Raw genomic sequence first — 12,780 nt, 5'->3', positions numbered from 1 at the left:
TCACTTTCCTAGTTTCCAATACACCTCACAACTTCTGAGGGTGCCTGCCATAGATGCGGGCGAAACATCAGAAGAGAATGCTTCTGAAACATGGCCATACAGCCCGGAAAACTCATGGCAACCCAAAGATTAAAAGGGTATTATCTGTGGAATAATGTCCAGGGTGGGAGAAAGAACTCTTGTCTGCTGGAGGCAAGTGTGAATGTTGCAATTGGCCATCTTGAGTAGCACTGAATAGCCTTGCAGCTTCAAAGCCTAGCTGCTTCCTGACTGGGGGAATCCTTTGTTCCACTCTGGACATGGCCAGACAGCCCGGAAAACACACAACCACCCAGTATGCAGATGCTTACTCTCAAGTAGCAATAACAAGTGTATGAACTGAATCATAGAGGGAGGAAGACAGTGATGACCTCAAAGGGCCTCCGTAGGACCCCAAACAGCGAAGGAAGCCGACAGCGCAGGCGCATTAACTGACCAATCCGGAAGTGTGGCTGAACCACCCCTCGGGAGTACCCGGATGTGGCCGGCTCTGATGAGGAAGGTCGCTCTACAGCATCCAAAACCAGCGAAGGAAGCCGGTTCTGACACATACAAGATAGAACGGAAGTAGTAGCGGGACACTTCCGGGCGCGCTGGAAAAAGCGGTCCGCCGGATCTTGCGACCAATGCGAATGGTTCCGGGGAGGACGGCGTTCCGGGCTTATTCCTCGTTGCTGCTTCCGCCTCCGCGATGGCCTCCCCCGGGCACCGCGACGCGCCGGAGCTGCCGGACTTCGGCCTCCTGAAGCGCCTGGCCCGGGACCAGCTGGTGTACCTCCTGGAGCAGGTGAGGGGGAAGGACACGGGCGAGGGAGGATCACCCCATTGGTTTGGGGGTGATGAGTTGCATTGCCTCCGCCTAGAGCAGGCCTGGCTCAACTTGGGCCCTCCCTCAGGTGCTTTGGACTTCGACTCCCACCATTCCTAACAGCCTGCTGAGGGAGAAAAGGAAAGGGCCTTAAGCTGTTGGGAGTAGTGGGAGTTGAAGTCCAAAACACCTGAGGGAGGGCCCAAGTTGAGCCAGGCCTAGTATATCCAGGCCAAAGCAAATAATGTGTTTTATCTGCTTAATAATCTGGATTATATGCCTGAGCTCTGCGAGTGCAGCTTTTTTTCCAAATGAAGCAGAGAGTGTTTGAGGAGCAGGACATCTGTAGGGATACCAAGGTGCTTGTTTATAAAGTTATTGTCCTCCCAATCCTGCTATATGCCTGTGAAACGTGGACTATCTACAGATGTCATATGCAATTCCTACAATGATTCCATCAGTGCTGCCTCCAGAAATCCTGCAAATCTCTTGGGAAGACTAGCGGACAAATGTCAGCGTGCTGGAAGAAGCAAAGATCACCAGCATTGAAGTGATGGTCCTCTGCCATCAACTCCGCTGGACTAGCCATATGCCCAGATGCCTGACCACCGTCTCCCAAAGCAGTTGCTCTACTCCAAACTCAAAAACGGAATGTTGGTGGGCAGGAAAAGAGATTTAAAGATGGGCTCAAAGCCAACCTGAAAAACTCTGGCATAGACACTGAGAACTAGGAAGCTCTGGCCCTTGAGCACTCCAACTGGAGGTCAACTGTGACCAGCAGTGCTGTAGAATTTGAAGAGGCACAAAAGAGAGGGTGAAAGAGAGAAACGTGCCAAGAGAAAGGTGCGTCAAGCTAACCCCAACCAAGACCGCCTTCCACCTGGAAACCAATGCCCTCACTGTGGGAGAAGAAGCAGATCAAGAATAGGGCGCCACGGTCATCTACTGATCCACCATCACATTGATCCTGGAAGACAATCCTACTAGGACAATGAGGGATCAGTGTGGAAGGGCCCAGGGTCAAATAACAAAACAGGCCGCCTGACCTTGTCTCTGGCTTTCTCCCCACAGCTTCCTGGGAAGAAGGACCTCTTCATCGAGGCAGACCTCATGAGTCCCCTGGACCGCATTGCCAACGTATCCATCCTCAAGGTAGATTATTATTATTATTATTTCCTCACAACTAAAGGAGAGTGTGGTGCAGGAGATGGACCTGATTATTTTCCGGTGCCTTTTCTTTGCACAGCAACATGAAGTGGACAAGCTCTACAAGGTGGAGAATAAGCCAGCCCACAGCAGCAGTGACCAGTAAGTGATCGGGACGGGATCACCAAGAAAAAGGAAGGAGGTGTCCTCTCATAATTCTCCTGCCACTTTTACTGTCTTTTTGTATCTTTCTCGAAAGGCTGTGCTTTTTGGTCCGGCCGCGAATCAAGAATGTGAAATACGTGGCAGGTGAGTAGCCAGTCAATGAGCGGAGCAATTTATTATTATTATTATTATTAAGTAAAGTTAAAGGTTTCCGCTGACGTTAAGTCTAGTCATGTCCTACTCGGGGGGGGGGGGGGTCTCCATTTCTAAGCCAAAGAGCCGGCGTTGTCCACAAACACCTCCAAGGTCATGTGGCCAACATGACTGCATGGAGCGCTTTACCTTAAATATGAGACAGAATGTCCAAAAGACATAAAGTCAAAAACAATCCATAAAACAAAACACATAAAAATAAGAGCATCATAAAATATCACAACCCAGATCAAAACAAACTAAACATGCAAGTATAAAAACAAAGTGCATTGAAGATTCAACAAAAACCAATGACCAAGATTACTAAAATAGGTGTGACTAAGCTATAAAAGGGCTTGGCAAGGGATAGTGCAAACAGCATACCAGGGGGAAGTGGATGAAATGCAAAACTGAGTACTATTTGGCGACCTAGGGACTGGGCATTTATAACTAGGGACCAGTCATTCTCGAATGTCATCTGGAACATCCAGATAATGTGGGATTTTATTCAGCTGTGTGGAAGGGGCCCCAGACAGACCCTATATCCCATTATTTGAAAACTTGCCTTATACTTGAGTATATATGATAATTCTTAGTCCTGCCATTTTCGTTGAAAAGACAAGCATGCATCTTCAACAGTAAAGATTGGGTCTATTCAGCTGTGTCATTGGGATGGATGAGGACCAGTACAGACAGGGCTGGGCTCAGCTGCTCTTGTATTTAAACTTGAATCTCTTTCCAGACATAGTCAATGCCGATAAGGCTGCTGGACGGACCCGCAAGTACAAGATTATCTTCAGCCCTCAGAAGGTAGGTAGGTAGGTAGGTAGCTATCCAGAAGGAGTCTTAGGGCCCTTCTAGACAGGTCCTATATCCCAGGATCTGATCCCATGTTTTCTGCTTTAAACTTGATTTTATGTCCTTACTGCCACATAATCTGGGATAAACAGAAAACCTGGGATCAGATCTTGGGATATAGAGCTTTTCTGGAAGGGCCTTTGCTTCCTTGGTGCCTCTGTTTTCATCTAGGAGGAACTTAGGGATGGCCGCACTCTCATTCCAGTGTTACTGTTGTTTCCCCCACTGGTGCCAAGTGCCCTTGTATATGTAGAGGCTTCCCTTCCCCCCTTGCAGGGATTTCTGGGAGTTGAAGCCCAAAACAACTTTTTTGGAAAGAAAATGTATCTTTCCAAATGAAGCATCAGTCTTTTAGCAGACTAAATGCGTCTCCATTGACGTTTGTTAATTTCCAAGAAAAAGGTGAAGAATGATTTTAAAAAGTATGCACATTCTTTCCTTGTGAGAATGGATGTTATTTTGGACTTCAACTCCCAGAAATCCCAGCAAGCTTACCAGTTCTTAGAAAGTGTGAGAGCTCCAAAACACTTGGAGGACCAAAGGTTGGGAACCACTGGGATAGAATTAGGGGAATCCCACCAGCAGGGAGCTGACTGGCTCTTCCCTTCCCCTGCAGTTCTACACCTGTGAGATGGTGCTGGAGGAAGAGGGGATCTATGGAGGTGAGTGGTTTAGGGGAGTAGGGGAAATGTGGGGATGGGGGAAGCATGCTATTTTGCAGGGCAAGGCCAGAGGCTCATAATTCACCAGTGGGCTGCCTTCTCTGCACCCCGTTCTTTGTGCTCAGAAGCCCCAGGGCCATCACTTTGCTCATGATGAAATGAGGAATGGGCAGGAGGGCGGGTGAGGTCACGAACCAAACAGGCTCAGCCACTTCCTCCTGGGATTTTCACCCCAGACGTGACCTGGGACGAGTGGAACTTCTACCTTCTCCCTCTGGACGATGACATCCTCAGCATGGAACTCCCGGAATTCTTCCGCGACTATTTCCTGGTCAGTCCCACAATGCCCTTTCGCTCCCTGCCCAGAAGAGGAACCTGAGTGGGAGCTTTGAGGGGATGGGTGCCTTGCACAGAGAGAGATGTTTTGGCTGCCCTTCCTTTCTGCCTGGGCTGCCTCCGTCCTCTCCCTTGTTGACTGGGAGCAGAATGAAAGTGGCTGGCTGCTTCCCAGGGTCTTCATGGAAATGGGAAACTTGTTCTGCTAATCTCTCCTGTTGCTGCTGTTGCTATGCTTTTGCAGGAAGGGAATCAGCGCTGGATTAGCACCGTGGCCCAGGCCTTGCACCTACTCAGCTCCCTCTTTGGCCCCTTCACCAGAATCTATGGAATTGGCCGGTGTGCCAAGGTGTGTGTGTGTGTGTGACTCTTCTGCATGCAGGACTGTATTGGGAGATTAGGGGGAGTCTTTCTGTAGCGCTACATGTTAGTGTTGGGGAGCAATAGGACAAGGGAAGAGATGTGTCTCCTGTTCTCTCAGATGACTCAAGAACTCTGGCGTGAGATCATGGAAGAGAGCGAGGTGGACAATGTGGGCCGGAAGCCAGAGATGGGCTCCGTATTCCTCATGGACAGAGGTAGGGGAGCTGGCAGGATGTGTGTATGTATATAGGGAGATACATTGATTTGGAGAGTAGAGGGAATGGCTCAGATCCAGCCTGGCTCTCTGCACTCACCTTTTGCAAGTGCCGACTAGCAAACACACCCATCTTTGGGCCCGGATGCTGCTGGGGAACAGGCAGGAGACTCGGGGGAACAAGGGGATGACCACAGGGACAACAGAGTCCTACGGCTTTGCTTCTCAGACTCTGCCAGCCCCCACCCACCCACCCACCTTTTGGCTCTTTCCAGATGTGGATTACGTCACGGCCCTTTGCTCCCAGGTGGTATACGAAGGCCTGGTGGACGACACCTTCCGCATCAAGTGTGGTGAGTCCCCTTTCCCTGCCCACCTCTATCCCTTCAACTTCAACCCCACAAACCCTGCTCTATCCCCTCCTTGCCCTGAGCAGCCCTCAGTCTTTGGGGCCCATGTCCTGCTGCATTTTTTTGTACAGGGAGTGTGGACTTTGGCCCAGAGATCACCTCCTCTGACCGGAGCATTAAGGTGTTGCTGAATGCCCAGGACAAGGTATTATTATTATTATTATTATTGACACAAAAACACAGTATGTCACAGCAAATGAGATCTATATGCTGGATTTCGTATCACAAAATCACAAGTCGAACCCTTCCCAAGCATCTAGGACTGTGTGATGTATTTTCGAATGATGTGTGCAGATCCAAGTAAGGTGGCCTTTTGCAGTTGACAGTTCATGATTTTGTCAATGTTTATTGTTTCTGATGATCACTGGGACCACCTGTACTGGTTTATGCCAGAGCATTTGCAGTTCGATTTTGAGGTCCTGATAACATCTGAGTTTTTCCTGTTGTTTTTCCTCAATGTGACTGTCACCTGGGATGGTGACATCAATAATCCAAACTTTTTACATTTCCACAATCATGATGTCTGGCGTATTGTGTTCCAAAACTTTGTCAGTCTGGATTCGAAAGTCCATTATTATTATTATTATTATTATTATTATTATTATCATTGCTATTATTATTTGATACACAAGAAGATTAGTACACATCAAACAAGATCACAAAGCTGGCTGTTGCATTGGATCATACGTCGGACACTTCCCAAGTGTCTAGGACTGTGTGATGTATTAGCAAACAATGCATGCAGATACAAGTAGGGTGGCCTTTTGCAGCTGACAATGGTAATTTTGTCAGCACCGATTGTGTTTAAGTGCAGGCTAAGGTCTTTAAGCGCTGCACCCATCGTGCCAATTACCACTGGGGCTACCTTGACTGGCTTGTGCCAGAGTCTTTGCAGTTCGATCAAGTTGAGTCCGACTCTGGGGGTTGATGTATTAGAATGTATTATTATTATTATTATTATTATTATTATTATGTTATGTTTATTATGTTTGTACCCTGCTTTTCTCTCTACAAGAGACTCAAAGCAGTGAAGGTTCAGCCAAGGGAGGACCCTCAGGAGCAGGGCCCAATCCCAATCTCTCCTGCGAACTATTCTGCCCTGTTTTCCTCTTCCCTCTTGCAGGTATTCAACCAGATCCGCAACGAGCACTTTTCCAGCGTCTTTGGCTTTCTGAGCCAAAAGGCCCGGAACCTGCAGTCCCAGTACGATGTGAGTGGGGGTCAGGCAGAAGGCAAAGGGCAGAGGGCAAGGATGACAAGGATGTCACTCAGCCTGCTGGTGCTCCTTCTCTTGGCAGCGGCGGCGCGGGATGGACATCAAGCAGATGAAGGACTTTGTCTCCCAGGAGCTCAAGGGCCTGAAGCAGGAGCACCGCCTGCTCAGCCTCCGTAGGTCCCTTCTGAACGCTGTCCTGGTCTGTGCAAAAGGGAGGGGCTCAGTTTACGTGGTGGGGAAGCTAATAAGGGGAATCCCCACAAAGCCCCTTGCCCTCATCCAGGAACAGGAAAGTGATCCCCAGCCTGCCTGTTTGGATATAGCAAAGAGGAGGCACTTCTGTTGCAAGGAATGGGGTTGTGGGGATTTCCTTTGAGTGCAAATAGGGATTTCTCTCTCGGAGGGTCATGTTCTTTCGTGAGTGCCCTTATCATCATTATTATTATTATGAGAAACAGCAAGTCGCTTCTGGTGTGAGAGTATTGGCCATCTGCAAGGACATTGCCCAGGGGACGCCCGGATGTTTTACCATCCTGTGGGAGGCTTCCCTCATATCCCCACATGGGAAGCTGGAGCTGACAGACAGGAGCTCACACTGCTCCCTGGATTTGAACTGCTTACCGTTCAGTCAGCAGTGCTGCTGGCACAAGGGTTTAACCCATTGTGTCACCGGGGGCTTCTACTATTATATCTATATGATTAACTTTATTTATACCCTGCCTTTCTCCCCATGGGGATTCAAAGCGACAAACATTTATTTATTTATTTGTTTATTTACGACATTTATATGCCGCCCTTCTCAGCCCGAAGGGGACTCAGAGCTGCTTATAAGATATATATACATACAATATATTATATTATTAGCATAGTACAATTATAGTATTATATATTACTATATTGTACTATACCATTATGTTGTAATATTATTAGTAATATTACATGTAATATAAAATATATAATCATAATATCATATTATTAGTATTATAACTATTGTATTACATTATAATATTATAAATATTATGTGTATATGCAATATATTATATTACATTATATTATATTGTTAGCATAGCACACTTTGTTAGCATAGCACACACAATCCCACACTTTTAAAGTTTAAAGTTTAAAAAGCACAACACAAAAGTTAGAAACAAATAATACAGTGTGGTAAAAACAGATTCAAATACAATAAATTCACTTAAAACAAGGGGTGAAATGAGTTCCTGGTCCAGCCCCCGGGTTTTATTCAGAACCCTGCGTTGTGATTTCCAGATATTGGGGCCTGTGAGTCCATTATGAAGAAAAAGACCAAACAGGATTTCCAAGAACTCTTGAAGACAGAGCATGGTGAGTGTGGCACCCACCCATTCTTGCCTTTGTCTGGCTTACTGGGCTCCTGCCACAGGGCTTTCCTGGGTTGTCGGGGTATTTTTTTTTTACAGTATTTGTATACTGCTTTTCTCACCCTGAGGGGGACTCAAAGCGGTTTACACATAAATAATGGCAAAATTCAATGCCATTACAAACAATTACAATTATACACTACAATTAGACATAAATCAAATTAAAACAATATTTATGCCTGCACTCAGCCTGGGGAGGGGCAGGGGTCTCCTATGCTGGGGGTGCCATCTTTTGGTGCCCACCAAACCACAACCAGGCTCTGGTTGCCATTTGTGCTTCTTCTCCTGCAGCCCTTCTGGAAGGTTTTGACATCCGCGAGAGCATCAGCTTCATTGAGGAGCACATTAACCGGCAGGTGAGAGAGGGGCTCACCTAGGTGTGTGCATTTTTTGGGAGGGGCTGGCAGCAGGGGCTCACACTGACCATTGGTGTGCTTCTTTCTTTCCTTCCTTCTTGGCTGGAGCAGGTCTCCCCCATCGAGAGTTTGCGGATGCTGTGCCTCTTGTCCATCACAGAGAACGGTGGGTGTGCCTTGTGTCCGGGGGGTGGGGGGTGGGTGGGTTCTGCAATGCCCACCCTTCCTGCACATGCTGACACCACTCTTTCTGTCCCTGGCCTCTCTAGGGCTGCCCCCCAAGGACTACCGCTCCCTGAAGACCCAGTATCTCCAGGTGAGGCAGGAGGCCAACCTCCCTGTTCGCCCTTTCTCTGGACAGCCATCTCTCTCCCCACCCCCTTTGGTTCTTGCCCTTGTGGGGCCACTCCCTCCCTTTTTCCACCTCTCTCTCACTGATGCTTCTGCCCTCTTTGCCCCAGAGCTACGGCCCAGAGCACCTGCTGACCTTTCACAACCTGAAGAGCCTGGGCATCCTGACGGAGCAGGTTCCGGGGGAAGCTGTGACAGCCGTGGAGAACAAGGTCAGCCGGCTGGTGACTGACCGAGCGGCAGGTACCAGGGGGAAGCTCCTGTACATCTGGGGGAGGGGGGCAGCAGTAAGAGGATGCTCTTTGCCCCTGGAAGCCGCCTGAGCCTCTCCTCCTCCTCTTCTTTCTCTTCCTCCTCAGGAAAACTCTCAGATGCCTTTAGTTCCCTGGCCAGGAAGAGCAACTTCCGGAGCATCAGCAAGAAACTGGGCCTGGTGGGTCCTCCTTGTGGGGAAGCAGAGGGGGCGGCATGGAGAGCAACAGAGGGAGCTGACAGCCCTCTCCTCACCCTATCTTCCTTCCCCCCCCCCCCCCAATCAGATCCCACGAGTTGATGGGGAGTACGACTTGAAGGCACCCCGGGACATGGCCTACGTCTTCAGCGGAGCCTACGTCCCTCTGAGCTGCAAGATCGTGGAGCAGGTGCTTCTGGGAGATTGTGCCCCCCTCCCAAGGGTTGTATGGCTTCCAGGATGCCCTTCCCTGACCACTCTCTGTCTTTCTTGTGCAGGTCTTGGAGCGCAAGAGCTGGCTGGGCCTGGAGGAGGTGGCGAGGCTCCTTGGGGCCAGTGAATTCATGGCCACAGGTCAGTGGGGCATCTAAGGAGCCGCTCTCCACAAGGCCAGCCTCCCTCTGTCTGCTCTATTTGAATGCTGCAGAAGGGGGGGGGGGGGCAGGGACAGAGCCAAGGCTGAGAAGCCCATGGCTCCCATGGAGGCGTCTTCTGTGTTTGGCCACAGGGCTTTGGGATCTATGCAAATCCTACATCTAGTGGGATGAGGACGAAGTCTCAGTAAAATATTTCAAGGGCGATCAAAGCCACGGAATTATATAAGAGTCAGCCCAGCTACTTCCTGGTGCTGTTCCTTTCCTGCTCACCTTACAGCTATTATTATTATTACTATTATTATTATTATTATTATTATTGCCACAGAACCATATAAAAGTCAACACAGATACTTTCTGGTGCTGTGGCTTTCCTGCTCACCTTGCAGCTATATTGTTGTTGCTTTTGTTACAGTTATATTCACAGAACCATATAAGAGTCAGCCCAGCTACTTCCTGGTGCTGTGACTTTTCTGCTCTTCTTCTTCTTCTTCTTCTTCTTCTTCTTCTTCTTCTTCTTCTTCTCCTTCTCCTTCTCCTTCTCCTTCTCCTTCTCCTTCTCCTCCTTCTTCTCCTTCTTCTCCTTCTTCTTCTCCTCCTTCTTCTCCTTTCTTCTTCTCCTTCTCCTCCTCCTCCTCCTCCAACAACAACAACAACAACAGCAGCAACAACAAGATGAGTCCACAGCAAACAAGATCACTCTGCTGGCTGTTGTATTGAACCACACGTTGGACACTTCCCAAGTGTCTACGACTGTGATGTATCGGCGAATAATGTATGCAGATCCCAGTAGGGTGGCCTTTTGCAGCTGGCAGATGGTAATCTTGTCAGCGGTGATTGTGTTTAAGTGCAGGCCAAGGTCTTTAGGCACTGCACCCAGTATGCCACTCACCACTGGGACCACTACTGGTTTGTGCCAGAGTCTTTGCAGTTAGATCTTTAAATCCTCATATCGTGTCAGCTTTTCCTGTTGTTTCTTTGCAATCCTGCTGTCACTTGGGATTGTGACATTGACGATCCATACTCTGTTTTTTAACACGATTGTGAAGTCAGAAGTATTATGCTCCAAAACTCTGTCTATCTGAATCCGGAAGTCCCAGAGGAGTTTGGCGTGTTCATTCTCTGTAACTTTTTCTGGCTTGTGATCCCACCAGTTCTTTGTCGCAGGAAGATGGTATTTGGCATTGGCACTGGTTCCAATGAATCATCTGAGCAAGGGTGTTATGCCTCTGCTTGTAGTCCGTCTGCACAATCTTCTTGCAGTAGCTGAAGATTGTTATTATTATTAGTTTCCTTGCTGAGGCGATTCCCGCTCCAGTGCCCCTCCCTCTCCTTCCTCTTACCCTTTGGAGGCTGAGCTGGAACCAGATGCCCGCAACTGCTTTCTCTTTCCTTGCAGCGGGAGAGGAGAGCCCTGCCTGGGACTCCCAGCGCGTGGTCCTGGCCGTCTTCCTGGGGGGCTGCACTTTCTCTGAAATTTCAGCTCTTCGCTTCCTGGGCAGAGAAAGAGGTACTGGCACACTCTCTCTCTTGGGGAGAAGATTGGGGCGGCTTGTGACTTCCATCAGGCTGGGATGGTGCTCCGATTTTGGCACTCCGTAAATTCAGCAGGTGTCTTAGCCCTTTGGGAAAAGAAGCCAAGCAATGTCAGCAGCAGCAGTGTTGGGCCTTCCTGGACTTGAAGGGAGAACTAGCAAAGGGAGCTCTTGTCCAGAGGTCTCCCTGCGGGGTTGGCATCATGGCAGCCCTCCCCACTGTAGCCTGCCTTTTGCCTGGGCCTTGGCCTCGAACCCTCACTGCTTCCTCCTCCTCCAGTGGTGGGGCTTCTCTCTGAAGGGCAAGAGTCTGCTGACCAGGATGAGGTGGATCTCCTGCTCTCCTGGTGAAGGGTCAATAATTGGGTTCTTAACACCAATGAGAACAAGGGGCATATAGTAGATTATGGAAGGAATAGATAAGAAATTCAGCCTTGAGTTATCAATGGAGATCTGAGGCTTTTAAGGAACCAACAATTGAATGGAAAACTGCTGTTGACTTTCTACTGCTATGTTATAGAAAGTGTTCAAGAAAGTTAATTCTGTTACATTCTCCTCCTTCTCCTCCTAGGGCTCCGGTTTGTGTTCCTGACCACAGCCATCACCAACAGCGTCCGATTGCTAGAGGCCACAATGGAGGGCAAGGCATGACTGGACAATTTGTATCTATTTATTGAATTCATAAACATAAAACTCCTCCAGCACATCTCTCTCTCTCTCTCTCTCTCTCTCCAAGTTTTTATTTACTGAATGCAGACCCTGCCTTTCCTCTGCTCTGCCGCTTCTCCTTGCTTTGGGCAGCCGATATAATAATAATAATAATAATAATAATAATAATAATAGTAATAATACACTTTATTTATATTCCACTCTATCTCCCCAAGGGAACTCGGAGCGGATTACAGTATACACATATGTAGGCAAACATTCAATGCTTTTTATACAGTGAACAATGACATACAATATATAAACAAAGGCTACACGCAGATGTGCAAGTTTCAAATGTGATGTAGTAAATGTGAAGTTTCATTTTCTATAATTTATACTCCTATTTTATAATGTCTTGTTATATATGCCAATAAAGGCCTATTGGATTGGATATAAACAAAGGCAAAGGTTTCCATCTCCGGCATCTGGACGCGATGCTCAACTCTGGTCATGTGGAGGTGCTCTTGTTCCATTTATCCATGCTGAGGAGTCTGTTGTATGTAGACCCTCCTAGTCGTGTTTACTGGCATGGCTGCAGGGTGCCTTTTGCCTTCTCGCTGAGGCAGTACCTATTGATCTACTCACATTACATGTTTTTGAACTGCTAGGTTGGCAGGAGCTAAGGCTAACAGCAGGAGCTCACCCCGACCCGTGGCTTCGAGCTGCTAGCCTTCCGGTCAGCAAGTTTTTCTGCAGCTAGCGGTTTAACCTGCTGTGCTACCGAGGCCCCATATTTATTTATTTATTGAATTCATAAACATACATCAAACAGCTGCTTGATGTTCAGGCAGTGCTTCTTGTAGGTAAGAGCACGGTCCAGAGTGACTCCCAGGTATTTGGGTGCGCTGCAATGCTCCAATGGGATTCCTTCCCAGGTGATCTTCAGAGCTCGGGATGCTTCTCTGCTCTTGAGATGAAAGGCACATGTCTGTTTTGGATGGATTAGGGATCAGCTGGTTTTCCCTGTAATAGGCAGTAAGAGCACCTAGAGCTTCGGAAAGCTTCTGTTCAACCATCTCAAAGCTCCCTGCTTGAGCGGTAAGGGCATGATCATCAGCATAGATGAAACTCTCTGTCCCTTCCGGCAGTGGCTGGTCATTTGTGTAGATGTTGAACATGGATGAAGCAAGCACACTCCCCTGAGGCAGGCCGTTCTTCTGTTTCCGCCATCTGCTTCTCTGGCCCTGGAACTCAAC

At 48.3% G+C, this 12,780-nt stretch overlaps 1 protein-coding gene across 1 annotated transcript; it reads left to right on the top strand.

Moving 5' to 3' along the window:
* The first annotated feature begins 523 nt into the window (after positions 1–523).
* VPS33B (VPS33B late endosome and lysosome associated) lies at positions 524–11,584 on the top strand. Its single transcript, XM_067471365.1, has 23 exons — positions 524–826; positions 1,919–1,999; positions 2,094–2,155; positions 2,253–2,302; positions 3,093–3,160; positions 3,825–3,870; positions 4,107–4,201; positions 4,451–4,555; positions 4,688–4,784; positions 5,059–5,136; positions 5,265–5,338; positions 6,317–6,403; positions 6,492–6,582; positions 7,679–7,753; positions 8,101–8,165; positions 8,277–8,331; positions 8,435–8,481; positions 8,627–8,759; positions 8,876–8,949; positions 9,056–9,157; positions 9,246–9,321; positions 10,741–10,851; positions 11,448–11,584. Exons 1-23 carry the CDS (start codon positions 731–733, stop codon positions 11,525–11,527), a joined length of 1,848 nt encoding a protein of 615 aa, XP_067327466.1. The 5' UTR covers positions 524–730; the 3' UTR covers positions 11,528–11,584.
* Positions 11,585–12,780: the final 1,196 nt, after the last annotated feature.

This window comes from Anolis sagrei, chromosome 9, assembly GCF_037176765.1.
Source record: "Anolis sagrei isolate rAnoSag1 chromosome 9, rAnoSag1.mat, whole genome shotgun sequence".
Classification (NCBI taxonomy): domain Eukaryota; kingdom Metazoa; phylum Chordata; class Lepidosauria; order Squamata; family Dactyloidae; genus Anolis; species Anolis sagrei.
The sequence above is the reverse complement of the archived record's forward strand: the minus strand, read 5'-3'. Positions and strand labels throughout refer to the sequence as shown.